A 27,961-nucleotide genomic window follows, 5' to 3' on the forward strand; every position below is an offset into this window, starting at 1 on the left:
CAATGGAAAAGTACTCATTTAAATAATAATTGGCATGTAACCATAATTACAATATAAAATGTTATTGTTACAAATGTTTTTTATTATGCATTTATCATAGTATAGTGTATTCTGTATTATTGTTACAATGAATAAAATGTTTCTTTTATTTACAATATTTTTTCTTCAATTTATTTGTGTCCTCCTTTTCATTGTAAAAAGGTTGGTCACCTTAGTTTTATGACTCGTGGCCTTCAACTCCCAGAATTCCTGAGCCAGCCATGCTGAGGGGAAAGGGAGAGTTTCCAAGTTGAGCCATGCTGGCTCAGGAATTCTGGGAGTTGAAGTCCACGAGTCATAAAAGAGCCAAGGTGGCCTACCCCTGAACTAGATGATCTTAGGGTCCCATCTAATATTCAATGATTCTGGAAGTGGTAACTACACTATCATCCTAGAGAAGGCCTACCAACTCTCTGTCAGTCTTTATCAAACTTGGTGACCTTAAGATGGGTGGACTTCAACTCCCAGAATTCCCCAGACCCGTGCTTTAACAGGTATGGACTTCAATTCTCAGCAGCAGAATTCTGGGAGTTGAAGTCCCCCCAGCTTATATTGGGCAAAGTTCAAGAAACATGTCTCTATGTTGCTTTTATAAGTCAACACTGATTTGAGGACATAGAATCAAAATATATCTATACAAAATGTGGGGGGTGGGGGGTGTTTATTTGTTTATGCGTGCATTCTATTCCCTAACAATAGGAAAAAAATATTTATTTTCCTAATATCTCCAAATGGCCCAGAAGCTCTAGAAAACTCTACTAAATTTATTTTTCCCACTGATTTTCTCACTTCTAAAAACTAATATCAAGGCATTGCCCTTCCTTGACTGTGTTTTTTTTTCTCTCTCTGGATAATATTTTTCCATATTTCTTCCCTTCTGCAGGCAGACTCTTGCTATCACTCTGGGCTGAAATAATACAAAAATAATCTATTTTTCAAGGCACCTGTCCTTCTGGCTCCAGAACAAAAATATGAGGCTCTAGAAACATCTCCCTTCATTTCTCCCAAGATGCTCCCCTCCCAATCCAGAAATTTGGAGAGGAAAAAAAAAATAAAAACATAGCGACTTATAAAAACATTTGGAAAAATGGCAGGTCGTTTTAGAAAGAGTCTATAATACTGATCGAACAGAGGCAAGTGTAAAAAAAGAGCACATTTTCAGAAATGGGTGCCGTGTTTTTCCGACCTTCCTTTTATTTCGGTTTCATCTCTACTCGCGAGTCATCGGCGTCAAGGTCATATTCTTCCACGTTGCCGGTGGTCCAAACCTTCATGCGTTCTGTGATCTCGCTGCTTCGGGGTGCCAGGATGAAGTCGTAGATGAGAGCTGCACTGACACCCCCCAATAAGGGGCCAACCCAGAAGACCTGAAATTCAACACAAAGAGGGTGCTGTTCAATACAGCTGTGTTTGTCCCAGATTGGCAGAGCTGCCAAGCTGTCAATCAATCACTGTCCTGTAGGTTCCCTCAATGCACGTTGAACTGTGGGGTCCTTGGTGCTCTCTGAGCTTGGGGGCTTGGGGTATTTTCTTGCAGGCATTTCGTGACCCAGCGTGTTAATGTCATCAATGCTACAAGGGAAGGGGTTTTCCAGAAAGAAGGAGAAGGAGCAGGAGTAGAAGCAGGAGGACTGTGGGGTCCTTGGTGCTCTCTAAGCTTGCTTGTTTCCTGAAGATATTTACTGACCTAACTAGGTAACATCATTAGTCCTAGAAGAGAGTGGGATTCTAGCTTCTAGCACTGATGATGTTACCTAGTTGGGTCTCAAAATGTCTTCAAGAAAAGAACCAAGCTCAGAGAGCATCAAGGATATCACCATTTTCTTCTCCTCCTCCTCCTCTTTGCAAATCCTATTCCAATGGTGGCGAACCTTTTAGAGACTGCCCAAACTGCAACCCAAAACCCACTTATGCATCGCTGGGTGTCAGGTGGGCATGGCCACCAAGCTGTCAGCTTGTGTTCACTCGCTCGCTCGCTCACTCGCTATCCACCCCGACTTGTGCTCACTCTCTCACTGTCTGCAGCAAATGCTGCTTCCACCAAAAGATGCTCCTTTTATAGCCTCTCGCGTATTCCCAGACTGTGCATGCGTGGAGAGCTGTCCATGCATGGAGAGGAGGAGGGAACAGCTCACTCCAGCAATGACTTGCGTGCCACCAGAGACGGCTCTGTATGCCGCCTGTGGCATGCGTGCCATAGGTTCACCACCTATTCACTTCTAACAGTGATAATGTTACCTAGTTGGATCATAAAACATCTGTAAGAAAAGAACCAAGCTCAGAGAACACCAAGGATGTCACAATCTCCTCCTCCTCCTCCTCCTCCTCCTCCTCCTCCTCCTCTTTGCAAATCCTATTCACTTCTAACAGTGATAATGTTACCTAGGTGGATCATGAAACATCTGCAAGAAAATCACGAAGCTTAGAGATCACCAATGACCCCACAGTCCTCCTCCTCCTCTTCCTCCTCCTCTTCCTCCTCCTCCTCCTCCTCATCTCTGCAAACCCTATTTCCTCCAAGCAGTGATGATGTCACCTAGTTGGGTCATGAAACATCTGCAGGAAAACCATTAGGGAACCTGCGAAATGACTACACAGATAGTTCTTGACTTACAACTGTTCATTTAGCGACCTTTCAAAGTCACGATGGCACTGGAAATAAGGGACTGAGGACTGGTCCTCGCACTTATGACCATTGCACCATGGTCACCCAATCAAGGTTCAATGTTCAGTAACCGATATGTCACGTGCTTTAGAAACAGAAAGAAACAGCAGACGGGCTTCTCCCCTGAAGATTGGGGTGATGGTTGCCAGCAATGGTTATATATATTTTGTGTGTGTGTGTGTGTGTGTGTGTGTGTGTGTAAAATGACATCACCCCAAATATTTGATGATTCCTTCTGCTTCTAACGTGCTTCTCTCTTTGTTTTCCGTAGCTTTTTTTAACAATTTCTCCCCACCGAGCAGCTCAAATGTAATTTTCCACGAACTTCTTCGATTGAACAGCAGGATTCCCAGTTTAGCCCTTACGTGAGGCCCGTGGCTGGCTGCCTTGGGATTCTGATCAGAAACCTACCCAGTGGTCGGCAAAGTTAGTGGTCACCAATGCTGATCCGAAAGAACGTGCAGGGTTGATGCCGCAACCGGTGTAATCAATCTGTGAGAAGCAAAGAAGAGGGAAGTTTCGTTAGCAGCAGCCATGCTTACAGATCAGAGCTACTCATTTCACTGAGAATTGCCCAGGGACTCTCATTCGAGGCAGAAGAGCTGAGTTTCCGAGTTTCAAAGATCACAGGTAGCTTAAGGGCACAGTTGACGGATGGACTGTTCCAAGGGTGGCCTGAGTTGGTAACTCCACACTTGGAATACGGCATCCAGTTTTGGCCACCACGATATAAAAAGGATGTCGAGACTCTAGAAAGAGTCCAGAGAAGAGCAACAAAGATGATCAGGGGACTGGAGGCTAAAATATATGAGGAATGGTTGCTGGAATTGGGTATATCTAGGCCAGGGGTTTGAAGGCAAACAAGGTCCTGGCAGAAGAAGAACATCGTGGCTTCAAAATCTAAGGGACTGGTTTGGACAAAACTCAGCAGCACTTTTTCGTGCGGCTGCTGATAAAAACAGGATTGCCAACATGATCGCCAACGTCCGATATTGGATATAGCACAAGAAGAAGGCCAGGGGTAGGCCACCTTGGCTCTTTTATGACTCGTGGACTTCAACTCCCATAATTCCTGAGCCAGCCATGCTGAGGGGAAAGGGAGAGGTTTCCAAGCTGAGCCATGCTGATTCAGGAATTCTTGGAGTTGAAGTCCACGAGTCATAAAAGAGCCAAGGTGGCCTACCCTTGGTCTAAGCTTAGGCCGCTTCAACTCATGGACTTCAACTCCCAGAATTCCTGAGCCAGCATGGCTCAGCTTGGAAACCTCTCCCTTTCCCCTCAGCATGGCTGGCTCAGGAATTATGGGAGTTGAAGTCCACGAATCATAAAAGAGCCCCTGGTCTAGTTTAGTGAAAAGAAAAAATAGGGGTGACATGATAGTAGAGTTCCAGTATCTCAGGGGCTGCCCCAATCACTGGGAGACTGAGAGTTCTAGTCCTGAAAGCTGGCTTGGTGATTTTGGACCAATCACCAGGAGATCCTGCTTTAGGCATGAAAGCCAGCTGGGTGATATGAACCAGCCCTTCTCTTGCAGTTCAATCTACCTCACAGGATAACAACAACAACAACAACAACACAACAACAACGAAGATGATGATGATGATGATGATGATGTTGGAAGGGACCTTGGAGGTCATCTAGTCCAACCCCCTTGTTTTTGTTGTGAGGAAAATAGGAGGACAGGTATTAGATATGTTTGCTACCTTGAGTTAGTTACAAAATAAAAGGCAGAATAAAAATAAATAATATCTATCTATCTATCTCTTTCTTTCTATCTATCATTTATGTATATGGACTGTTTGTACAGTTGTGTGTATGTGTGTGTATCTTTGGAAGTGGGGGTGTATTTTACAGAGATGGGACTAGTTAATTAAATGGATTACATACACATAGCTCAATTTATGGAAAACAAGATAGGGCGAACCATGATTGATTGATTGAGCATCTTGACTACCTTAATTCAGATGCAGCATCTGAAATGCATCAGGAAGAAAATGAGTACATGACTTTTTTTGTTTTGTTTTCTTTGCGGAAAAGAAAAATAATAATCTTTTTTTATGCCTTGCAGGACATTTCATCTACAGAAGAATTAGAATGGTGGGTGGATTCTGCCCAGATCAGCGAAACATGTGTGTTCTGTTGGTATGTCCATGGTGGAACTATTCCATGGTCATACTAGAGCAGGGGGTCACCAAAATTTCCGTTGTTAAGCGAGACAGCTGCTGAGTTTTTCTCCATTTTACAACTTTTCTTGGTGCAGTTGTTAAGTGAAGCATACGGGCACTAAGTGAATCCATCTTCCCCACTAACTTTGCTTATCAGAAGGTCGCAAAAGGGGATCACATGACCTCAGGTCATAAATATCATAATATAGGTAGTCCTCGACTTACAACCACAATTGACCCCAACATTTATGTTGCCAAGTGAAACAGTTGTTAAGTGAATTTTGCCCCATTTTATCTGCTTTGTTGCCACAGTTATTAAGTGAATCATTGCAGTTGTAAAGTCAGTAACACGGTTGTTAAGTGAATCTGGCTTCCCCACTGATTTTTGCTTTTCAGAAGGTCGCAAAAGGAGATCATGTGACCCGGGACACTGCGACCGTCATAACTAGGAGTCAATTTGCAAGTGTTTGAATTTTGATCACATGACCCTGGGACACTGCAACTGTCATGAGTCAATGGCCAAATGTCTGAATTTTGTTCATGTGACCAGGGGTATGCTACAACGGTCGTAAGTGTGAAAGCTGGTCATAATTCACTTACTTCAGTGCCCTTGTAATTTTAAATGGCCATTAATTGAATGGTTGTAAGTTGAGGACAACCTGTATTTTCATATTCTCTATAGAACCAGAAAACAACTCACAGCTTGCATTCAGACAATAGATATATAAATAGTCCTCAACCTACAACCAGTTGCTTCACGAGCTTCACTAAATGACTGGTCGTAAGCCAAGGACTGTGGCACATAATTACAGTTAGTTCTTGGCTTACGACCGACCGTTCAAAGTTAAAACTCCCAAAAGGTACTTAGGACCAGCTTCTGAAGTTCCAGACCCCCTTTGAGGTTGCTTGGCAACTGCCCTACTTTTACCACACATGACTGTGATTTACGATTGGCAAAAAAACAACCCAATAGCAAACAACGGGTTCTCTGGAAAACGGTGTTGTTGCTTAACGACCGTGGATTCACCTAACGGCCATGTTGATTCCCTGAACAACCACCACTTTAAAAAGGTCATAAAATGGGGTTGGTCACGTGATGGCCTGCTTTACACACGTCATGACTTGCGATTGTAATGGGCAGGATCCATTATGGCTGCCACTCGAGGGAAAGAACGTAGTAAAAAGGAGCAGAAGAGGGCAAATAGCTGTGAGAAGGAGATGCTAGCAGACACGTCTGTGGAGATTCTCAGTCATCCAGGTCAGGGTTGTCCCAAAGTTGCTTTTTTTCATGAGGCAACTGGACTTTCTTGTTTTTCTTTGAAGGCATTTCGCTTCTCCTCCAAGAAGCTTCTTCAGTTCTGACTTCCATTCCCCACCATTTGGTCAGAGCCGAAGAAGCTTCTTGGAGGAGAAGCAAAATGTCTCCAAAGAAAAACAAGAAAGTCCAGTTGCCTCATGAAAAAAACATCTTTGACATCCTGCCAGACATTGCGGATTACCTCAGGGCCCCTAATCTACCTAGAAGTGTTTGGCTGCATGAATTAAATCATAGCGTACTTGTCCCGTCAATTCCAAACATTTTTCCCTTTCACAGACACAGAAATGTATCCAAAATTGAATCACAATTAACTTTTCTTCTTGAACCCTGTTAAGTGCTTCGTTCGTGTGCGAATGATGAATACACATGGCGAGGTTGAACAACTCTTTATTCTCCTTCTAACAATACCCAAGCAAAAGGCATGCAGGCCTTTTTATATGGCCAGAAACCCGGACAACGTCAACCAATAGAATAGAGCGTTTTCGCGCCTTGCGCATGTGCACAAGGCCGGCGCCGCTCTGTCTGGTCATGGGCAGCTTTTGGAATGCCCGGGACCAATGCAACGTCCCGAACCTGCTTTTGCAGGCTCAGGACACAACACCCCTCCCCCCTAGATGGAACACACTCTGCGCACACACATGTACACCATGCATTGGGGAGAGTGTTATATAGTTTCATTAATCAAATGCAAGGAGTATGGAATACTCAAGTCTGCCATCAGGCAAACCCCCTTCAATCTTTAGTAATACAACAAATGTAACCGAAATCAAAAAAATAATGCAAAATGATCTACCCACGAGTTGCTCCCATTATTCATGGGCCTCATGAACAGGTCCCTCATGATTTGACAGCAACTTCACAAAGTCTCTCAGATGTTTGGGTGGGCACTTGGCCCACTGCGACTTTCTAATGCCCGAAGAGATTGCCTGGCCCACCTGCTCGCCTATCAGGCCAGGGTGTTGCTGCCCTAAAACCCCAAGTGACCCTGGTGAGGGTGCCTGGCCTACCTGCTCACCTACCAGGCTAGGCAGGCCAAGGCTTTGCTGCCCCAAATACCCGGTTGACCCACCCAGCTGCTGGCTGGCTGGACCCTCTAAGTCCAAACCAGCATACCTTGGATGGGGTGGAAGTCCCCGGGTCACAATGGACCCTTCTTGGGAACACTGTCCCTCGAGCCCAAGGCCAGCAGATGGAGAGGGCTGGGTAACGGAAGTGCCCCAATACTCAGTGGCCCCCAAACACGTGCCCCAGGTGTCAGAGTCAGGAGTTGCCTCCATGGCAACCCCTGGAGACCTCCTTTTGGGAGAAATTGCGGAATTTGGCAAGCGCCCCTGATGGAATTCCTTTTCTCTTGCTGCTTGTGATTTGTGTGGATATCCCCGGTCAGTCTCCCTGTCTGGAGTGATTATGGATGTGTGGGATGATCCCCTATCCAGCGAATTCCTGTTAGGAGCACTTGCGGAACCTTGGGATGAATCCCAAACAGCCTCAGTAGCAGCTAGTGATGGCCTGTTAGTCCTAGGAAGCAATAATCCAGAATGCATATTATGGTCCTCCCCCCCCCCCAGAGCAGAGCCAGGAGTGGAAGGGTGGGAGTCCAGTCTCCAATGCAGTTGGTCAAAGAACGCGGCCGTCATCCAAGGCAACTTCGTATGACAACGGCCCCGAGACCTTGCAGACCACAGCAGTGACCCAGAGATGTCCAGGCCCATAGTTTCTTGCCCAGACCAGATCGCCCACCTGGAGTCTCCTAGGTGTCTGCAGTTGTGACACCTGTGTGAAGCTACCTGGTCAGGGCGCAACCTGTCCAGTTTAGTGATGAGGCAGCGACCCCAGCGGAGTTCAGCGGGGCTCTTCCCAGTAGCAGTGCATGGTGTGGTGCGGTGTGCAAGAAGGAAATCTGCTAACCTGTGATGCCAGTTACCGTAAGTCAGTTTCTTGAGGGCATCTTTGGTGGTGCACATCATTCTCTCAGCCAGTCCATTGGAGGATGGGTGGAAGGGAGCCGATGTTGCATGCCGGATCAGATTGGCCTGAAGAAAAGCCTGGAACTCAGAAGAGGTAAAATGACGGCCATTATCTGAAACCGTGTGATGCAAAAATTCCTCTCAACACCTGGATGGTCCTAGCAGTAGCAGCGGAGGACACAGGAACAACCTCTAGCCACTTGGAATGGCTATCAACAAGAACCAGGAAGAATTGCCCCTGAAAGGGCCCAGCATAATCTATATGCACCCTAGACCATGGGGTTTGAGTTTCCTCCCACCTATGTACTGGGGCCTGAGGCATTTCAGGCCGGGACTGTTGGCACACTTGGCACCCGTGCACCTGGGCCTCGATGGCATTATCAAGGGCAGGCCACCAAAGATGGCTGCGCGCAAGCACTTTCATCCTGACTATACCAGGATGTCCCTCATGCAGAGAGATCAAGATTCTAGACCTCAGTGAGGTTGGGATCACTACCCTGCTGCCCCACAACAGGCAACCCTTGAAAGTGGAAAACTCATGCTTCTTGTGCCAGAAGCTTTGGAACTCAGTATCTGGGCACTTGTCAGGCCATCCTGAAAACACCCATGTCAGCACGCGTGTAAGCGTGTGATCAGTGGCAGTTTCTGCTGCCACGTCCCTAGCATTGAGGGGAGACTCAGGCAACTCCTGAATGGGCAGAATATTAATGGCTGGAGCAGGATCTGGCTCTACTTGGTTCAATGGTAATCTGCTCAGGCCATTTGCATGACCCATTTCTTTTCCTGGTTTGTGAACTAATGTATAGTCATATGCTGACAGGAAAATGGACCATCTCAGCATACGAGGAGAAATGATATGTGAGGTCTGTTTGTTAGTGGTAAACAAACCCAGCAGAGGATTATGGTCAGTAAAGACCGTAAAATGAAGGCCATATAAGAAATCATGAAATTTCTTAATTCAGCCACTATGGCCAAGGCTTCTCTGTCAATTTGAGCATAATTTCGCTCAGCAGAAGACAGAGTCCTTGAGTAATAGGCCATAGGGACCTATGTCCCATCAGCCTTCAGATGGCTAAGTACAGCTCCCACCCCATAAGGAGATGCATCGCATGCGATACAAACAGGCAGTTGCTCATTGAAATGTGCTAAAACAGCATTAGAAGTGAGCAAGGCTTTAACCTCATTGAAACTCTTTTCGTGGACTTTAGTCCACTGCCAAGGAGCCTGCTTGTCTAAGAGCCTGTGTAATGGCTCTGTTACTGCAGCTTTATGTGGGAGAATTGCATGGTAAAAATTTAATAGCCCCAAGAAGGCTTGCAGCTCACTCTAAGACTTAGGGCTTGGGGCCTGCTGGATCGCTTGCAATTTAGTTTCAGCAGGGTGAATGCCTTGAGCATCAATCCTGAATCCTAAGAAGTCAGTAGAAGTGACTCCTATCTTACATTTATCCTTCTTTAGTTTAAGGCCTACTTTTCGAAAACGAAGCAAGACAGCCCTTAGTCTTTCTGTTAAATTCTGGGATGACTCCCCAGCAATGAGGATGTCATCGAAGTAGGGTCAGACCCCAGGAATACCTCGAAGTGTGCTCTCCATGATACTTTGGAATATGCCAGGGGCTACATTTACCCCAAATTGCAGTCTCTTGACCTTGAAGGCCCCCCTGTGAGTTACAATAGTCTGGGCCTCTGCAGCTGCCTCATCAACAGATAAATGTTGATAGGCCTGTGCCAGGTCAAGCTTCGCAAAAATGCGCCCCCCCCCCTTGAGGGAGGCCAGAATGTGACTTACTACAGGCACTGGATAAGCATGCTTTTGCAGCACCTTATTCAGTGTGCACTTATAGTCTGCACATATACGTATATCCCCATTAGCCTTTAGAGGCGTTACTATGGGGGTTTCCCATGGACTAGAATCCACAGGTTCTAGAATGCCTTGCTGGAGCAATCTGTCCAGTTCAACATCAATCTTGCCTTTGAGGGCAAAAGATACCCTCCTAGGCTTAACCCTGATGGGCGTGATGGTTGGGTCTAACCGTAGAGAAATTGGAGGCCCCTTTTAGGATCCTACCTCTGAACTAAACACATCTGCAAACTCCTTGCAGACTTCTGCAAGGCTCAACGTTTGCAAATGGTGCAGCCCAGTTACCTGGATTCCCAGAGCCTCAAACCAATCGAGTCTAATAAGACTCGTACGTTCACCCCCAAACAACCACCACATCTAGGGGACCTTCAAAATCCTTATGCTGTACTCTAAGGGGGGCCTCCCCCTTAACACACACCATAGAATTCTGAAAATCAGTAAGTATTAGATTTGATGTCCTGAGTTTAACTCGAAGGCCACTGCTGCTGCATATCCTTTTGAATGTGTAAATTGAAATAATTGAGAGAGCGGACCCAGTGTCCAAGTCCAGTGGAAGGGGAATCCCTTGCAACCTTACGTTAATGGAAAGTTTCTTCTTAAGGGGCTTGTGTGACCCTTTTCTTAGAATACTCCTGCGCGATGTGCAGAAACCCACCCTGTTTTGGCTGGGGACCCTGGTACCTTTCTGAAGCAATTCTTCCTGAGGTTGAACCTTCTGGTGACCCAAACAGATGGATGCAATGTGGCCCTGCCTGCCACACACCCTGCAAATGGCGGAGCAAAACTTGCAGTCAGCTCGCTTGTGGTGTCCTCTGCACCCGAAGCATTGAAGAGATGCTGGGGCCTTGACCGGACGTCCCTTCTGCCTCCTCTCAGCTGGCTGGTGAAGTCTGTCGACCTCCTCTTCAGGATCCCCTTCTGATCCTTCTTGAGCGTCCTCTTGATGGACGGTAGCTGTGTCTGGAACAGCGGTTTTCAACCTGTAGGACGTGACCCCTTTAGGAGTCGAACGACCGTTTCACACGGGTTGCCAAAGACCAGGGCTTTTTTTTCGCATAGAACACTCAGAACGGTGTTCCGGCATCTTTTCTGATGGATTTTTTCAACTTTTCCATGAGCTGTGCTACTCCCTCTATTCTATTGGCTTTCGAATGCCAATAGAATAGACTCTATTTGAATAGACTCTTAATCTATTGGCTTTTGAACACCAATAGAATAGAGTCTATTCTATTGACTTTCGAAAGCCAATAGGAATTGTCCAGACCTGGCTGTTAAAGGCTGTTTCTGCACTGCTGAACACGCCAAAAGTCCCAGCCAGCAACGTTGCTGCAAGTTGTCTGTAGCAAAGGCGAGTTTGCAGGAACTTTCCACCCATCCCTGCTGAGCAACTACGGAATGCCATCTTCTACTCTACTACTTGTAAGTAAAAGAGGACTAGGAGTGGGAGGTGGGTAGCAGCGCTTAACTCTGCCCTGCCGAAAAAACGTGCTCACCTCAGGCGCCATTGGTGTGGTGTGCGGGTGGTGCCATGGGAGCTGCAGGGCCCACTTCACACAGCAGGGCTGCACGGAACAGGTGGCGGCGGAGATGATTCTGGCGGGGTAGCAGCTGGCGCTGCGTGCAAAAGTGACGCATGTGGAGCACATGGGTTGTGGCGGATGGCTGAGCAGCCGGCCAGATTCAGTGTCATCCACGCCTGCAGCATCGGGGCTGCAGTCCTGGTGAGCTGACGGCACAGGGCAGGCGGCCAGGAGTCCCTGAGGGAGAAAGGCAGGCAGACAAGTGCCGGGCCGAGGCAAGCTGGGCGTCCCAGGGTGCGAACAATAACCGGCCTCTCTCGGGCGTCTCTAAGGGCAGCCCGGGGCAAGCAGCACTGCTGACCCTGGAGAGAGACCCCCTCACTGAAGCATCCAGGCTTTAAAGGTTCCACCCAGACCCCTGAAGGGAGTGAGGGGAGGCTGGCCTGGCCAGTGCTGGACCTACGCTGCCGCTGCCTCATTCTGAGCCTACGTAGCCACCTGGGAGTGTCTAGCCCACAATGCCTGCTGCTACCTGGGCTTGCCTGCTGTCCGCACCCTCCCACCACCCCCCACTGGCGTCCAGCTCGGGCGGTGAATTCAAGTGCTGCACCATCAGTGTGGTGTGCAGGTAGTGCCGTGGGATCCGCTTCACACAGCAGGGCTGTGCGGGACAGGCAGCGGTGGAGGTGGTTCTGGCGGGGCAGCAGCTGGCACTGCGTGCAAAAGTGGCGCGCGTGGGGCGTGGCAGATGGCTGAGCAACCGGCCAGGCTCCATGTCATTCATGCCTGCAGCATCGGGACCGCGGTTCTGGTGAACTGATGGCACAGGGCGGGTGCCCGGGAGTCCCCGAGGCATGTAGGCAGGCAGTCAGGCAAGTGCCGGGCCGTGGTCCGTGCCCTATGGGCGGAAAGGCTCTACCGAAGAGCAGCGGCGGCTGCATTACTGCTGAGCACTGACTGGCCATAGCTGGGGGGGCGTCGAGGGGACCCCACCTGCACCCCTCCTGGGCTGACGAAGCCGGACAGGGGTCCCCTCTTGGGAGCCTGCCCAAGGCAAGCTGGACGCTCCAGGGCACGAACAATAACCGGCAAACAATAACAATAACCCCCTCGCTAAAGCCTCCAGGCTTTAAGGGCTCCGCCCAGACCCCTGAAGGGAGTGAGGGGTGGCTGAAGACCCCCGCAGGGCCAGGCCAAGCTTCCTGCAGGTGGCTGGGTGCTTCTCTGCTCCAGGGAGGTCCAAGGGGCTTCCGAGTCAGGCCCAGAGCAGACTTTGGTTTTCCTCAGTACAAGTTAAGATCAGGTTTCCTTGCAAGCAGAAGGGGAGGATATTCTATATAAGTTCACACATATTAGTAGGCCATAGTATGCCCCAAACTGACTTATTTAGGACATACACTGTATCATAAATGTTGTTTTGCAATGACTGGATTCAAACATCACTTTAAGCATGCGTTTTGGGTTATGCATTGCTGGCTGTGGAATTCTGGGAGTTGAAGTCCACATGCCTTAAAATTTTCAAGGTTGAGAATCACTGGGTTATAGTAACATGTATGTAACAAAAACACAACACAGAGAATGGTAAATCATAGGAAACGTTAATGAACTGTATTGCCAGAACTACGCCATGTATAACTTTTTGTATTATTAAAGCTATTGTTATATATTACTTTCATTAGCAAACCATCCCATGACAATGGATTGTGTAGAGAGGAACATTAAGAAAAGAAAATATTGTGAGGCTTTTCTACAATACGGTTTTACATCAATAACTGCAGCTGGAAAAGAGAAACTACAATGTGTCATTTGCTGTGAAGTCCTATCAGCCAAATCCATGAAGCCAAACAAACTGAAACGGCATTTTGAGACCAAGCATCCGAGCTTTGCTGGCAAGGATACCAAGTATTTTAGATGCAAGTCTGATGGACTCAAGAAAGCCAGACTTGACACTGGTGGCAAGTACCACAAACACAATGTGGCAGCTGTTGAAGCTTCATATGCGGTGGCACTCAGAATCGCCAGAGCTATGAAGCCTCACACTATTGCAGAGGAGTTACTGTTGCCAGCGGCCAAAGACATTGTTCAACTTATGATCGGAGATGAATTTGTGACGAAATTGAGTGCAATTTCCTTATCTAACGACACTGTCTGCAGAAGAATAGATGACATGTCTGCTGATATTCTTGGTCAGGTACTCCAAGAAATTAAATCTGCTCCACTTCCAATATTTAGTATCCAGCTTGATGAATCTATAGACATTGCAAACTGTTCACAGTTACTGGTTTATGTGAGGTATATTAATGATGGCGACTTTAAAAATGAGTTTCTTTTTTGCAAACCTCTTGAAATGACAACTACTGCACATGATGTATTTGACACAATTGGTTCATTTCTGAAAGAGCATAAGATCTCTTGGGAAAAGGTTTGTGGTGTTTGCACAGATGGTGCTCCAGCTATGCTAGGACGTCGATCTGGATTTCAACGTTTGGTACTGAATGAGTCACCAAAAGTCATTGGAACTCACTGTATGATTCATCGGCAAATATTAGCAACAAAGATGCTGCCACAAGAGTTACAAAAAGTAATGAGAAGCGTCATAAATTCTGTCAACTTTGTAAAGGCAAGCAGTTTAAATAGTCGATTGTTTTCCCAACTGTGCAACGAGTTGGATGCGCCGAACAATGCTCTGCTATTTCATACTGAAGTGAGATGGTTGTCGAGAGGAAAAGTTTTAAAACGTGTTTTTGAGCTTCGTGATGAACTCAAAATGTTTTTAGTCAGAAAGCAAGACCACACTTCGAGGCACTTTTCAGCGATAACAGTGAACGGCAGAAAATAGCTTACTTGGTTGATATCTTTGCCATCTTGAATGAGTTAAATTTATCACTGCAAGGACCAAATGCAATGTGCCTCGATTTGTCTGAAAAGATCCAATCATTCCAAATGAAACTTCAGCTTTGGCAAAAAAAATTGGAAGAAAAAAAATGTACATATTGCCTACCTTATCTGCTTTCTTTGAGGAACATGACATTGAACCAGACAAAAGGATTACAATGATAATTTCTGTGAAAGAACACTTGCACATGCTGGCAGATGAAATTTCATCGTACTTTCCAAATCTACCTGACACCCCATTTGCACTTGCCAGAAGCCCATTCACAGTCAAAGTTGAAAATGTTCCTGAGACAGCACAAGAGGAGTTCATTGAACTTATTAACAGTGATACAACGAGAACTGATTTCTCTACAATGTCAAAATTCTGGATCAAATGTTTGCAGTCATATCCTGTTCTGTCTGAGACTGTGTTGCGCCTTCTTCTTCCATTTCCAACAACATATCTTTGTGAAACAGGGTTTTCCAGCTTGTTGGTTATCAAGTCTAAATACAGAAGTAGACTTGTTGTGGAAGATGATCTTCGTTGTGCTCTTGCAAAGATTGCCCCGAGAATTTCTGATTTGGTGAAAAAGAAGCAATCTCAACTTTCGCACTGACACTGGCTTCTTACACATACTGTTGAAAAATGTAGCAATGTAGTTTACTGTTGTTATATTAAGACTGTTACCCATGCTACACCATGCTTCAAGACAAATAAATTTCATTTATATATATTGTTAAATATTTATTTCTAATTACAAATAAATTTCATTTATTTGTAATTAGAAATAAATATTTAACAATATATAATTACATATTGTTTTTGTGATTAATCGTTATGCTTTAATTATGTTTAATTTGTAACAATGAAAATACATGCTGCATATCAGTTATTTACATTGCGATTCATAACAGTAGCAAAATTACAGTTATGAAATAGCAACGAAAGTAATTTTATGGTTGGGGGTCACCACAACATAAGGAACTGTATTAAGGGGTCACAGCATTAGAAAGGTTGAGAACCACTGGTCTGGGGGGTTCCTGGGGAGCTGCAAGACCTTCACAGCTCCGCCTGCTGCTTCCTCAGCTGTCACCTCTTGTAGCGCGTCTTGGAAAGAGACGTCTTCTTTTGCAAAAATCTTCTGCTGTAAGTCTCTGTTTCTTAAACTGCAAATGAAGCGATCTCGCAGCCTCTCTTCCAGATCCTTGAACTCACAAGGTCTGGCTGCTCACCTTAAGGCCGCAATAAAATGCGCAGCAGATTCACCCGGCCTCTGGTCTCTCTGCTCGAATGCGTGCCTCCAAGCAATAACAGATAACTTTGGCTGGAAGTGCTCCTTCAACATTTTCTTCAAGTCAATATATGTTACTGACTCCAGAGGTGCAGGGGCAACCAGATTCTCTGCGATTTCAAAAGCTTCCTGTCCACAGATACACAAAAGAGTTGCAGTCTTCAAGCCGTCTTCTCTAATCTGATTTACTCTGAAGTAATTCTCCACCCTTGCTACGTAGGAATTCCATCTCTCTGGGTGGGAGACATCAAAATCAGACAAACGACCAATCTTCGCCATCATACAATTACAACCTTCACCACTCACTCTTGTGCAACAGCTGTTTGGGGAAAGTGTCCTTTAGCTGAGCTCACCCTCCAGCAACACTCTACTGGCAGGCTGGGACGCTGATTCAGATGCTGTCTTCTCCTCTTCAGGACTTCTTAGGTAAGTCCTTAAATTGCTTGTTTCAGCCTGCAAAGGATCCCACCTTCGTCGCCAGTGTTAAATGTTTCGTTCGCGTATGAATGATGAATACACATGGCGAGGTTTATTCTCCTTCTAACAACACCCAAGCAAAAACAAAAGGCACACAGGCCTTTTTATATGGCCAGAAACCCGGCAACATCAACCAATAGAATAGAGTGTTCGCGCCTTGCGCATGAACACAAGGCTGGCGCCGCTCTGTCTGGTCCCGGGCAGTTTTTGGAATGCCAGGACCAATGCAACGTCCCGAGCCTGCTTTTGCAGGCTCAGGACACAACAAACCCTTTCACCAATTTTATTTTGTGTTTTAACGTGAGCACCTCCACCACAATCTTCAGCATCAGATGCTTCCGTCAGGCCTGGAAAATGGCACCTGCAGATCATTTGCTTTCTGGGTGAGTTTTTCAGAGAACATCCTACAATCCAGGCAATAGTTTATTTAGTAAACATTTTGAAGTTACAATGGCATGAAAAAGGTGACTTATGACCTTTTTCACATTTATGACTGTTGCAGCATCTCCACAGTCACATGATCAAAATTCAGATGTTTGGCAACTGACTCATATTTACGACAGTTGCAGTGTCCTGGGTTCACGTGATCCCTTTTTGCAACCTCTGACAAGCAAAATCAATGGGGAAGCCAGATTCATTTAACAACCCTTTGACTAATTTAATAAATGCAGTGATTCACTTAACAACGGTGGCAAGGAAGGTCGTAAAATGGGTCAAAATTCACTCACAACTTCTCTTGCTTAGCAATAGAAATTTAGGGCTTAGGAGTATCTAAGTGGATGAAAAATACATTTTTGCCAATCTATTCTTTCTCCAGGCCAGGCCGATCCAGCTGTTTTGGGGTGGTCTGGCATTTTTTTAAAAGCAAATCTTCTAGAACAGGAAATGGTTTGGGAGAGCCAACTTGGCACGGTCCAAGTCCCTCAGTTGTGGTCTGGAGAAAGGATGGAAACTTCTGGAGTCCCCTGGAATAGTCTGTTCCAAAAATAGAATTTTTCAAAGATCTACCGTAAGGCAGAATATGGTCTGTATTTGAGGTGAACAGGACTAACCCAAGATACTTTCCTATCTTTGAAAAAGCCAGCATTGGATGGTGTCTACTCTCCATTCCAGAAACAAAGATGCCTTAGCAGTTGAAGGTTTGTGGGAATCTTGACAACACGAGAACTTGTCTCAGAGTACGAAAAGTTCTAGGGATAAGTTGGGGGCCCCTTTAAACCAGGGGTCTTCAAACTTAGCCCTTTTATGACTTGTGGACTTCAACTCCCAGAATTCCTCAGCCAGCGTGGTTGTCTGAGGAATTCTGGGAGTTGAAGTCCACAAGCAGGGCTCTTCAAACTTGGCCCTTTTATGACTTGTGGACTTCAAATCCCAGAATTCCTCAGCCAGGCATGCTGGCTGAGGAATTCTGGGAGTTGAAGTCCACAAGTCATAAAAGGACCAAGTTTGAAGGCCCCGGATCTAAACTTACACCCACCTCTACAGGTACAATTGGATGTCTTAAATGATATATGATACACCTTCTCCATTATCTAGATCATTCTCCAACCCGTCAAATATGGGAGACATCGAAAAACTCGTGTTGGCTCGTTCTGTCATTAACAGAAGAGAATATTTATAGCTCAGTGTGGGATTCTTGGTGCTTTCTGACCTTCGTGGTTTTCTTGCAGATGTTTCATGACCCCATTAGGTAACATCATCTATGCCAGAAGGGAATAGGATTTGAAGAGAACAGAAGAGAAGAAGAGAAGAAGAGGAGGAGGAGGAGGAGGAGGAGGAGGAGGAGGAGGAGGAGGAGGAGGAGGAGGAGGAGGAGGAGAATTGTAGGGTCCTTGGTGTTTCCTAAACTTGGTTGTTTTCTTGCAGACAATTAATTACCCAACTAGGTAACATCATCAGTTCTACATGGATTAGGTCTACCATGTCATTGAAATTGTCACCTTGATTTTTCTGACATTTCTCTGCCTTCTATGGGCACCCTGGCTGTACGCTGCCTGTTTTGCAAAAACTACCCAATTTGCATTTAATCAGATGAGCATATCTTTCTGTCCCATTGAGAATGATGAACTTGGGACCAGCATGGAACACTTCTAAAGTATGGGTTCTTTTGGGGTTGGCTGGTGGTCTGCAGAAGTTTCATTACCTGGCTAGGTAACATCATTAGTGTTCGTAAGTGTGGGATTTGCTAACCAGCATTACTGTATATAAACATGTACGGTAACTTGCAAACTACTAATATACAAGAGCTGTTGATGTTTACCTAGTTGTGTAATGAAATGTCTTCAAGTTCAGAGAGCACCAAGGACCCCACCGTCCTCCTCCTTTTCCTCTCGTCCCCCCACTCCACGACCCCCACTCCCTTCTAGCACTGATGATGTTACGTAATTTGGTAATGAAACATCTGCAGGAAAACAACTAAGCTCAGAGGGCTTAGCTCTTTCTCCTCCTCTCTGCAAACCCCACTCCCTTCTGGCACTGATGATGTTACCTAGTTGGAACATGAAACATCTGTAGGAAAACTAAGCTCAGAGGACCCCAAGGATCCCACATTCATCCTCCTCCTCTTCCTCCTCCTCCTCCTCCTCTCTGCAAACCCCACCCCCTTCTAGCACTGATGATGTTACCTAGTTGGGTAATGAAATGTCTGCAAGAAGACAGTCAAGCTCAGACAGCATCAAGGATTCCACAGTCCTCCTCCCCCTCCCCCTCTCCATCTCCTCCTCCTCCTTCTCCTCCTCTCTGCAAACCCCGTCTAGCACTGATGATGTTACCTAGTTGGGTCATGAAACGTCTGCAAGGAAACAACCAAGCTCAGAGAGCATCAAAGATTCCACAGTCCTCTCCCCCTCCCTCTCCCCTTCCCCCCTCCTCCTCCTCCTTCTCCTCCTCCTCCTCCTCCTCTCTGCAAACCGCATTCCCTCCTAGCACTGATGATGTTACCTAATTGAGTCATGAAATGCCTGCAAAAAAACCACCCAGCTTAGAGAGCACCATCAAGGACCGCACAGTTCAATTCTCAGCTTCAAATATTCTCTTCTTTTGATAATATTTTCAAAAATCATGTCAGTCCCCACCAAATAAACCACATCAGAAATCAATTCCGCAATTGAGAGCTAAAGACCACGTTTATTGAGAGCGGATACCCTAATGGAATCTTGCAAGCCTGTGCTGTATCTCCTTCCTTTATACTCACGTGAATTATTGTGGCATCAGTTTGAGTCGCTTCCATAGTCTTTCTGCTTGTTTTGGACTTAACGTATGTTTTGACTTCTGTCGCTTTGGTAACAGACCTGGCCTATGTTAGAGTTTTACTTAATATAATACAAAATCCAGACAGCACTTTATTTTTCCATACAACACTCTTAGTGCAAAATATAATTTCCTATCCTATTTTCCATTCATTTCTATTCTGATTTAATCTATCCTTTTGCTATCCGTATGTTCTTAATCCTTTGTGTATAAATCTTATGGGTTTTTTTTTTTACATTAACTATTTATTTCTTAGCTCTTAGAGGTTTTTTTTTTTTAAAAAAATCCTCTTCTCTATGTTTTGATTCCCATGTGTATAAATTGTATAACTTTTTAAAAAGTTTATTTCTTAGCTCTTTACAATTTTCTTATTTTCTATGTTCTTATTCTTGAATGTATAAATCTTAGGTTGTTATAATCTTAACTATGTCTTAGTTTTTTGAAAATTTTCTTTTCTATATATGTAGTCCTGTGTTTAAGTTGAATGTTTTTTTATCTTAACTATTTATTAGCTCTTTGTTTTTTAAAAAAAATTCCTGTCTTCTATATTCTTATTTATCTATGCATAAATCTTATTTTTTTTATCTTATTTTTTTTTTTAAAAAAAAAAACCTCTTCTCTGTGTTCTTATTTCTACGTGTATAAATCTTATGGTTATTTTTTTACCTCAGCTATTTCTTAGTTCTTTCAAATTTTCTTCTTTATGTTCTTCTACATATAAATCTTATGTTGTTTTTAATCTTTACTGTTTTTAATCTTAACTGTTTTTAATCTTAACTGTTTTTAATCTTAACTTGTTAGCTCTTAGTTTTTTAAAATGTTCTTCTGCAAGTAGTTGTATTGTGTTTAAATATTTTTTAACTATTTCTTAGCTCTGTTTTTTTTTAAAAAAATCCTTTTCTATATTCTTATTTATCTGTGCATAAATCTATTTTTTAAAATAATCTTATGGTTAGTTTCAAACTAGGTGCATGAAAGCCTAGAGACTACCTTCACACAACATGCTAAACTTGAGTGTTGACTATGGTCAAATTTTATGGGTTTAATATACGAAATTAACCCAGCATATTTGGTTAATTTATGATTCAGCATATTGCATTAATCCAGAAAATGGGTTAATCCAATAACAAGGTTAATCTTTGACATATAAGGGCAATTTGGAAATAAACCTCTGTTTGGTTATCAATGACAGACACTCGCAGATACAGAACTTTTATTATCCATATTAGAAAACTACAACATTACATTATTTTTTAACATAAGCGCCATTCAAACTGAGGCACTTGTCATAACATCTTACAAGGTTGTTATGACAAGTGCCTCAGTTTGAATGCCAAATCTGGATTAAAAGGGGAGGTGATCAAAAACATCCCAACAGAACGGTTTCAAAAGTTCTTGAGTGTGTCTAGTGGTGTGCGGACGAGCATTGTCATGAACCAACACCACACCGGAAGTCTCATCTGAGTTTTCGTAACGTTTCACAGTAGACTTCTGAATTGATAGTCAAACCACGCTCCATGAACATCACTAGCCGTACTCCTTTGGCCTCTTCACATTTGGCGGGATTTTCTATGGCACCACTTCTGGTGTGGTGTTGGTCCACAACAATGCTCACCCACACACCGCCAGACGCACCCAAGAACTTTTGAAGCAATTCCATTGGGTTGTTTTTGATCCCACCCGTATAGCCCAGATTTGGCGGCGAGCGACAACGACTAAGGAATTTCAAACCTTGTAAGAGGTTTAATGTCTAGTTTAATGAAGAGAAGGACGAGGGGGGACATGATAGCAGTGTTCCAATATCTCAGGGGCTGCCCCAAAGAAGAGGGAGTCAAGCTATTCTCCAAAGCGCCTGAAGGCAGGACAAGAAGCAACGGATGGAAACTCATCAAGGAGAGGAGCAACCTAGAACTAAGAAGAAATTTCCTGACAGTTAGAACAATTAACCAGTGGAACAACCTGCCTCCAGAAGCGGTGAATGCTCCAACACTGGAAGTTTTTAAGAAAAGACTGGACAGCCATTTGTTCGAAATGGTATAGGGCTTCCTGCCTGAGCAGGGGGTTGGACTAGATGAACTCCAAGGTCCCTTCCAACTTTTAAAAAAAAGGTTATGACAAATGCCTCAGTTTGAATGGCGCTTATGTCGAAAAGTAATGCAATGTCGTAGTTTTTTAATGTGTATAATAAAAGTTCTGTATCTGTGAGTGTCTGTCATTGATAACCAAATGGAAGTTTATTTCCGAATTTCCCTCATACAAATGTCACAGAGCCTGTGCATTGTGGTTATATGTTGTAAAATGGGTCAGTCCCTGAATCACTGCATTTGTTGTTAGTAACACGGGTTGTTAAGTGAATCAGGCTTCCCCATTGACTTTGCTTAGCAGAAGATGACAAAAGGGGATCACATGAGCCCTAGACACTGCAACCGTCATAAATATGAATCAACTATCTGAATTTTGATCACGTGACCGTGGGGGATGCTGCAACGGTTGTAAGCATGGAAAAAAAAGGTCCTAAGTCCCTTTTTTCAATGCCGTTGTAATGTTGAATTAAGCAAAGGATTGTGAGTCAAGGACTTCCTTTAAGAATAATGTTCCAATAATCCTTATGGCACCTGTTTCCTGATCTGAAAAGACCAACACACGCAACTGGATTAAGCCAGGAAATTATGTTTATAATAATAATAGTAATAAAAGTTGGAAGGGACCTTGGAGGTCATCTAGTCCAACCCCCAAGCTGTTTTGGCTCATTATGGTTTAGCAAACAGGCCAATATAGCTCCCGAATTCATACTCACTGCCAGCAGGTGACCCAAGGCAACAGAAAGACCGATGGCCAATGGTGCTGATCCGGACAGGTCCGTTCGCCTCTTGTCCGTTGTGGCTAGCACACACAACACCAGCTGCAACGTAGCGATGATTTCAATGCCCAGGCCTTGCCCAGGATTGACCCCAGGTGCCAACTGCAAAGGAAAAAGGCCGCAAAGAGAAGAAATCACAACCAGGATGAAGCTGAATTGGATGCTGATTCACTTAATGACCCGCTTTATGATCGCTAAGTTCATTTAACAACCTCTGCAGAAAAGGTCATAAAATCGGTTTGGGTCACATGATCAGGCCAACTTGTTTTACCACTATCGTGACTTATGGGCTGGCTCCATTACGGTCATATGTCGAGGACTACCTGAATTTTTTATCCCCCAATACAGTTACGTGTTTATGACACTCTATTCAGACACACACCCTACTTTTTATAGCTCCAAGCAATACAATAAATAGGCTGATTAAAGTGTCAGAAGCCAAAATTGGATGCCATTTGCTTAAGCTTAGGATAGGACAGCCAGACTTTAACTTACAATCATTCATTTAGTGACTTCTTGTGCCAAGGACTGGTGACAGCAGTGGCCGGGAGAATGGTTTCACACATGCAACCAAAATTATGTGCATATGCAAATGAAGCTTCACACCCTGCCTGCCACATCTGTGGACCACTTCCCAACAGTCCGCGGACCATTATTCTATCTATGTAGAAAGAAAAATCCATTGTGTTGCTTTGAGCAAGGTATGACATGACTTAATTTGATTACACAATTTTGTGGGCATCCCCTTTGTGGTCCAAAATGGCTATCTTATTTTTGTTTTGAGTTTCTTTCTCTGGAGCAAAAGTTGTTGCCAAACTTTTTTTGATGACTCTGTGAAAAAGCACTCCCCAACTTTCCTGATTGGTGGCCCGGCGTGGGGGTAGGGGGAGAGGGGAATGGTTTTGTATGAGGCGCAGGCATACGCACAGCTTCATTTGTGTCAACAGTGGGCACGCAAGAGGGGCTGCAAACGCCGGCATGCCCCACTCAGGTGAGTGGGGCTTGAGCGGGCAGGCATGCACACCCGCTGCTTCAGTGCCCCAGTTCCAAATGGACCCCAGGCCATTAGTGGGCCTTGGCCCAGGGGATCGAGACCCCTGATCTAAAACAACCTCACCCCTGGATGGATCTGCAAATTCACAAAAGAACAAGCAAACCCCTTTATTGAGAATCGCTTTTAGTTACTAAGCATTAAGGGAATGCAAAGAGATAATGTGAGAGAACTGTTGTAGATTTCTGGTAATGTTTAAGTAGTTGCTGAGAACTGGAGAATGGATAATAAGAATGATATGGAGGAGGAGAGGGTGGAAGGAAGGAAGGAAGGAAGGAAGGAAGGAAGGAAGGAAGGAAGGAAGGAAGGAAGGAAGGAAGGAAGGAAGGAAGGAAGGAAGGAAGGAACTGGAGAGTGGATAATAAGAATGATATGGAGGAGGAGAAGGGTGGAAGGAAGGAAGGAAGGAAGGAAGGAAGGAAGGAAGGAAGGAAGGAAGGAAGGAAGGAAGATGGGATGAGGAGGAGGAAGAAGAAAAATGGAGGGATGGAGGAATGAAGAAAGAAAGGAAGGGAGGAGGAGGAGGAAGAAGAGGGGAAGAAGAAGGGGAAGAGATTGTAAATGATTCAATGATCACAATTTAATAGGCTTTTGTTGGAAACAAGCATTTACTTCTGGTATCCAGCTAAAACGCCCCATAGGTAACAATGGTGGCATTGACCAAACAACCATCATGTTCACTTTATGACCACCACAGAAAAAGGTCATAAAATCAGACATTGTCACATAGTAACCTCCTTTACAATTATGATGATTTATAACTAAAATGGTCAGCTCAATTATTTATAAGTTGAAGATTGCTTTTATGCATTGTTCAGTATGTGTGTTTTTAGTCTGTTATAAGCTGTCCGCCGTAAACTGACAAAAAATGTAAACATTAAAACCATGAAACTAAGGGAGATATTAAGCTATAATAGAGGAGCAAGCTGCAGACCTGTAAAAGAGAATCCATTATGAGCAGAAAAATATGACAAATTTAAAAGAGATGTTTTACTCATGACAAAATAGACACATGTGGAAATACTATAGTTGTGCAAGGCTTTGTACGCTGAAGGGAAGGCCCAAAAACTCCAAAGCACTGCATGCAAAAAAGAGATGTGGCTTCCATCTTGACTTTTTTGACCCCCTCCCTTCCCATGGATACTCCTGACATCGAAAAAGAGCTCTCTGCTTCCTCACACTGGTGCCCTGGGAACGTCTGAACTATCATCAAAAGCCAGCTTTGGCATTTTCACTGATATAATGGGAAGAAAAAATGGTCCATAAGCAAGGCAATTAGGGACAGACACCTTAGAACAGTGGTTCTCAATGTTTGTGTGACGGCGACCCCCGTCACACAAACATGCCGCGCATGCGCAGCGCGGCGCGCATGGGCACCGCCCCCCATGTGCGGCGCGCATGCGCGGCGGCGCCCCCTGAGGGGGAAAAATGGCAGATCGCCTTGTTTGGCGACCCCCGAGAAATGGTCGATCGACCCCAAATGGGGTCGCGACCCATAGGTTGAGAACCGCTGCCTTAGAAGGCAATTAGATGTAAGCTGCAATGTTGCAGGGGGCTGCAGGGGGCAGCAAAAAAGTTGATGGTAATCATCTAAATTCTTGACTACCATCTAGTGGTCTTCTGAAGTATTGGCAGCCCAAACATTTCAGAGAGAGAGAGGGAAGGGAGGGAGGGAGGGAGGGAGGGAGGGAGGGAGAGAGAGAGAGTGTGTGTGTGTGTGTGTGTGTGTGTGTGAGAGAGAGAGAGAGAGAGAGAGAGAGAGAGACTAGAATTCACTATCACCAGTGATTGGTGGAGAGTCACCTAACCTTCACCAGTAGTCCACAAAACCCCTTGATTGTCTTATTCCTGAGTTCTGTCTTGACTGCTCTTCCTCAAGCTTGCCCTTTGGGGTGTGGTGGACTAAAGCACCACGTCTTTCATGTCCATGGCCATCCCAGCAGGGGATAATCACATTTGTGGTCCCAGAGGGCAGGAGGCCTGGAGGGAACCAGCCGCCTATGAACTAAATGGGAGGAATTGTTGAAATAAATGTCAAAGTGGACTAAGTGCTACTGTGGAAAGATGTCCCCTGACACCTAGGTTGTTTGTCTGTATCAGTGAGAACACTCGGTCAAGGGAGATCGCACGTTCCTGGCATCCGAAGCGATGACCCCCCCCCCAGCGCATAGGGAGCATCGAGCATCAGAGCATCCGCAGCAAAAGGCCAGAGTTTAACTGGCCGGGTTAAAAGGTGGCTGAACTGAAGTGATCCCTGCTCTCATTCTTGAATCTGCAGACAATCAAGCAGTCGTGAAATCACTTCCAGCTCCATTTTTGCTCTCTTTGCCCAGTTTCTGTCTTGCCCCAGCCTTCCCTCCAGGACAAATTGGCAGAATGGGGAAAATGTTATTTGGACGCTGGAAGAAATAAGGAGGACTTAAGAGCATCTGAATCAGAGGTTAGGGAGAGATGGAAGCAAACGTGGTGGTGGTGGTAGTGGTGGTGGTGGTGAGGAGGAGGAGGAGGAGGAGGAGGAGGAGGAGGAGGGATGACATGTAAAGATTTTCTGAATGCATCATGCTAACTGATGATTTAAACCTATTTTCCTTTTTTCTTTCATTCCTTCTTTCTCTCCTCCCTCCCTTCTTCCCTCCCTCCCTCCCTCTCTCCCTCCCTTTATTTTGCCTTCCTTATGTTCACTTCCCTCAATTTATTGCCTACTTCACAAATCAAAGTATTATTTGAACACAGAAATTGCTTAATTCACGACCAGCTTTTCTGTCAGCAGATGGAGGTCTCTATAACAACCTTCTACCCTTCCACATTTTGGCTTCCCAAATGCCCTCTGGATTTTTGTTTTGTTTTGTTTTGTTTCTGGTTCTTTTTTCTCTCTCTCTTTTCCTAGGACTTTTATTTCCACAAAAAATGCAGGTAACAGCACATATTTCAAAGTCAGGCTTCTCATTTTCTCTCTGAACTTTAATGCACAAAAGGATGGGGAAAGGAAACAGGAAATGAGGGCAGAACAAAGAATTCCAGATGACATTGTTCTCTGGTGCTGAGATTCTTTTTCCTCTCTGCATTTTTTTTTTTTTTTTTTTGCAAAGAATGGGTAGCAAGAGAAGAAAAAAAAAATCATGACACTGAGACAAATGCAAATCTTGTTATATAAAATGAAATCATGGGCACGCAATAAAAACACAGTTTGGGTAAGCAGCAAGCTAACCAGGATTTAATTTGTTTTTATATAAGACGGGCCTGGAGAACTCATCGTCAACTTTCCCCAATGAACCGAAAATTTACGAAGATCTGAATCAAACATGCTCCAACAGACCTCAGCTTGTGAGCCACCACCAATGTGTCTCCCCCTGCACAATTTTGCTTAGCAACCAACATATGAAGGTGGACTCCCAAGTTACACCTTCCAAAATGATGAGATTGTGGGCCTCTGTTCAGACCACAACCCTAAAAAACATTCAAGCAATGTAGCTAGAAATCCCATCAATTTAGGATTCTGAAGTCCTAAGGCAGGGGTCTTCAAACTTGGCCCTTTTATGACTTGTGGACTTCAACTCCCAGAATTCCTCAGCCAGTGCACCTGGCTGAGGAATTCTAGGAGTTGAAGTCCACAAGTCATAAAAGGGCCAAGTTTGAAGATCCCTGTCCTAAGGTATCTGAAGGACGCCAACTGAGAAGATGATACAAAACAAAGATTGTCCTGCTGGCTTGGACAAAAGGTCCATGTTTACTTCTCATGGGGACCAACCAGATGTCTCTGAGATGCTTCCAAGAAAGAGGAATACCATTTTCCTGCATGGTTTTCATGCAGCTGGTGTTTGGAAGTATCTCAGAGGCAATCACCCCCAGCTGGAGCCAACTCTGAAACGTCAAGACTGAATATCCTCAACAGACCTGATCTTCATGAGGTTTAAGCCTCTTTTTAATAAGAATTCAAGAGCAACCTACCTACTGGACAAGGCCAAGATCCATTTTAGATCTTTATAATGGTTGTCTAAGTAGCCATCCAGATGCCACTGAGACACCAAGCAGAAATAGACTTTATTTATTTGTTTGTTTGTTCGTTCGTTCATTTGTCCGTTCATTCATCAAACAAAAATTACAAATTCAAATGAACAAAATGGAAAAAAAACCCTCTAAAATGTGACAGGGATGTTAGGTTCCTTAGTGTACTTTTCTTACACATGTGCCTTTAAGGAATCTCTTAAATATGGGATGAGGTTCATAGAAGTTAAGCTGGAATTAAAACTGTGAAGGTTAGTAACTGAGACAATTGAATTGGATAAGATATTCCAGATTTTGAAACTCTATTACAAAAACCATTTTTTTTACAATCAAGTTTAAAGCCATTTACATTAAGTTACATTAAGATCAAACTGGTCAGTCCTAGAGGAGATCAACCCTGACTGCTCTTTAGAAGGCCAGATCCTGAAGTTGAAACTCAAGTACTTTGGCCACCTAATGAGAAGGAAGGACTCACTGGAGAAGGGCCTAATGCTGGGAAAGATGGAGGGCAATAGAAGAATGGGACGACAGAGAATGAGGTGGCTGGATGGAGTCACTGAAGCAATAAGCGTGAGCTTAAATGGACTCCAGAAGATCGTAGAAGACAGGAAGGCCTGGA

The 27,961-nt window shown here is 44.6% G+C and overlaps 1 protein-coding gene across 1 annotated transcript in view; it reads right to left on the reverse strand.

Moving 5' to 3' along the window:
* Positions 1 to 271: 271 nt before the first annotated feature.
* Positions 272 to 27,961, reverse strand: part of AQP1 (aquaporin 1 (Colton blood group)) — a 41,771-nt gene continuing 14,081 nt past the window's right edge. The window contains exons 2-4 of the mRNA XM_039366751.1: positions 22,224 to 22,388; positions 3,116 to 3,196; positions 272 to 1,406 (exon numbers count right to left, since the gene is read on the reverse strand). Coding sequence (XP_039222685.1) covers positions 1,233 to 1,406; positions 3,116 to 3,196; positions 22,224 to 22,388 — 420 coding nt within the window. The 3' untranslated portion in view covers positions 272 to 1,232. The remainder of the gene's footprint in view (positions 1,407 to 3,115; positions 3,197 to 22,223; positions 22,389 to 27,961) is intronic.

This window comes from Crotalus tigris, unplaced genomic scaffold (assembly GCF_016545835.1).
Source record: "Crotalus tigris isolate CLP2741 ecotype Arizona unplaced genomic scaffold, ASM1654583v1 scf7180000020352.946698, whole genome shotgun sequence".
NCBI classification, from domain to species: domain Eukaryota; kingdom Metazoa; phylum Chordata; class Lepidosauria; order Squamata; family Viperidae; genus Crotalus; species Crotalus tigris.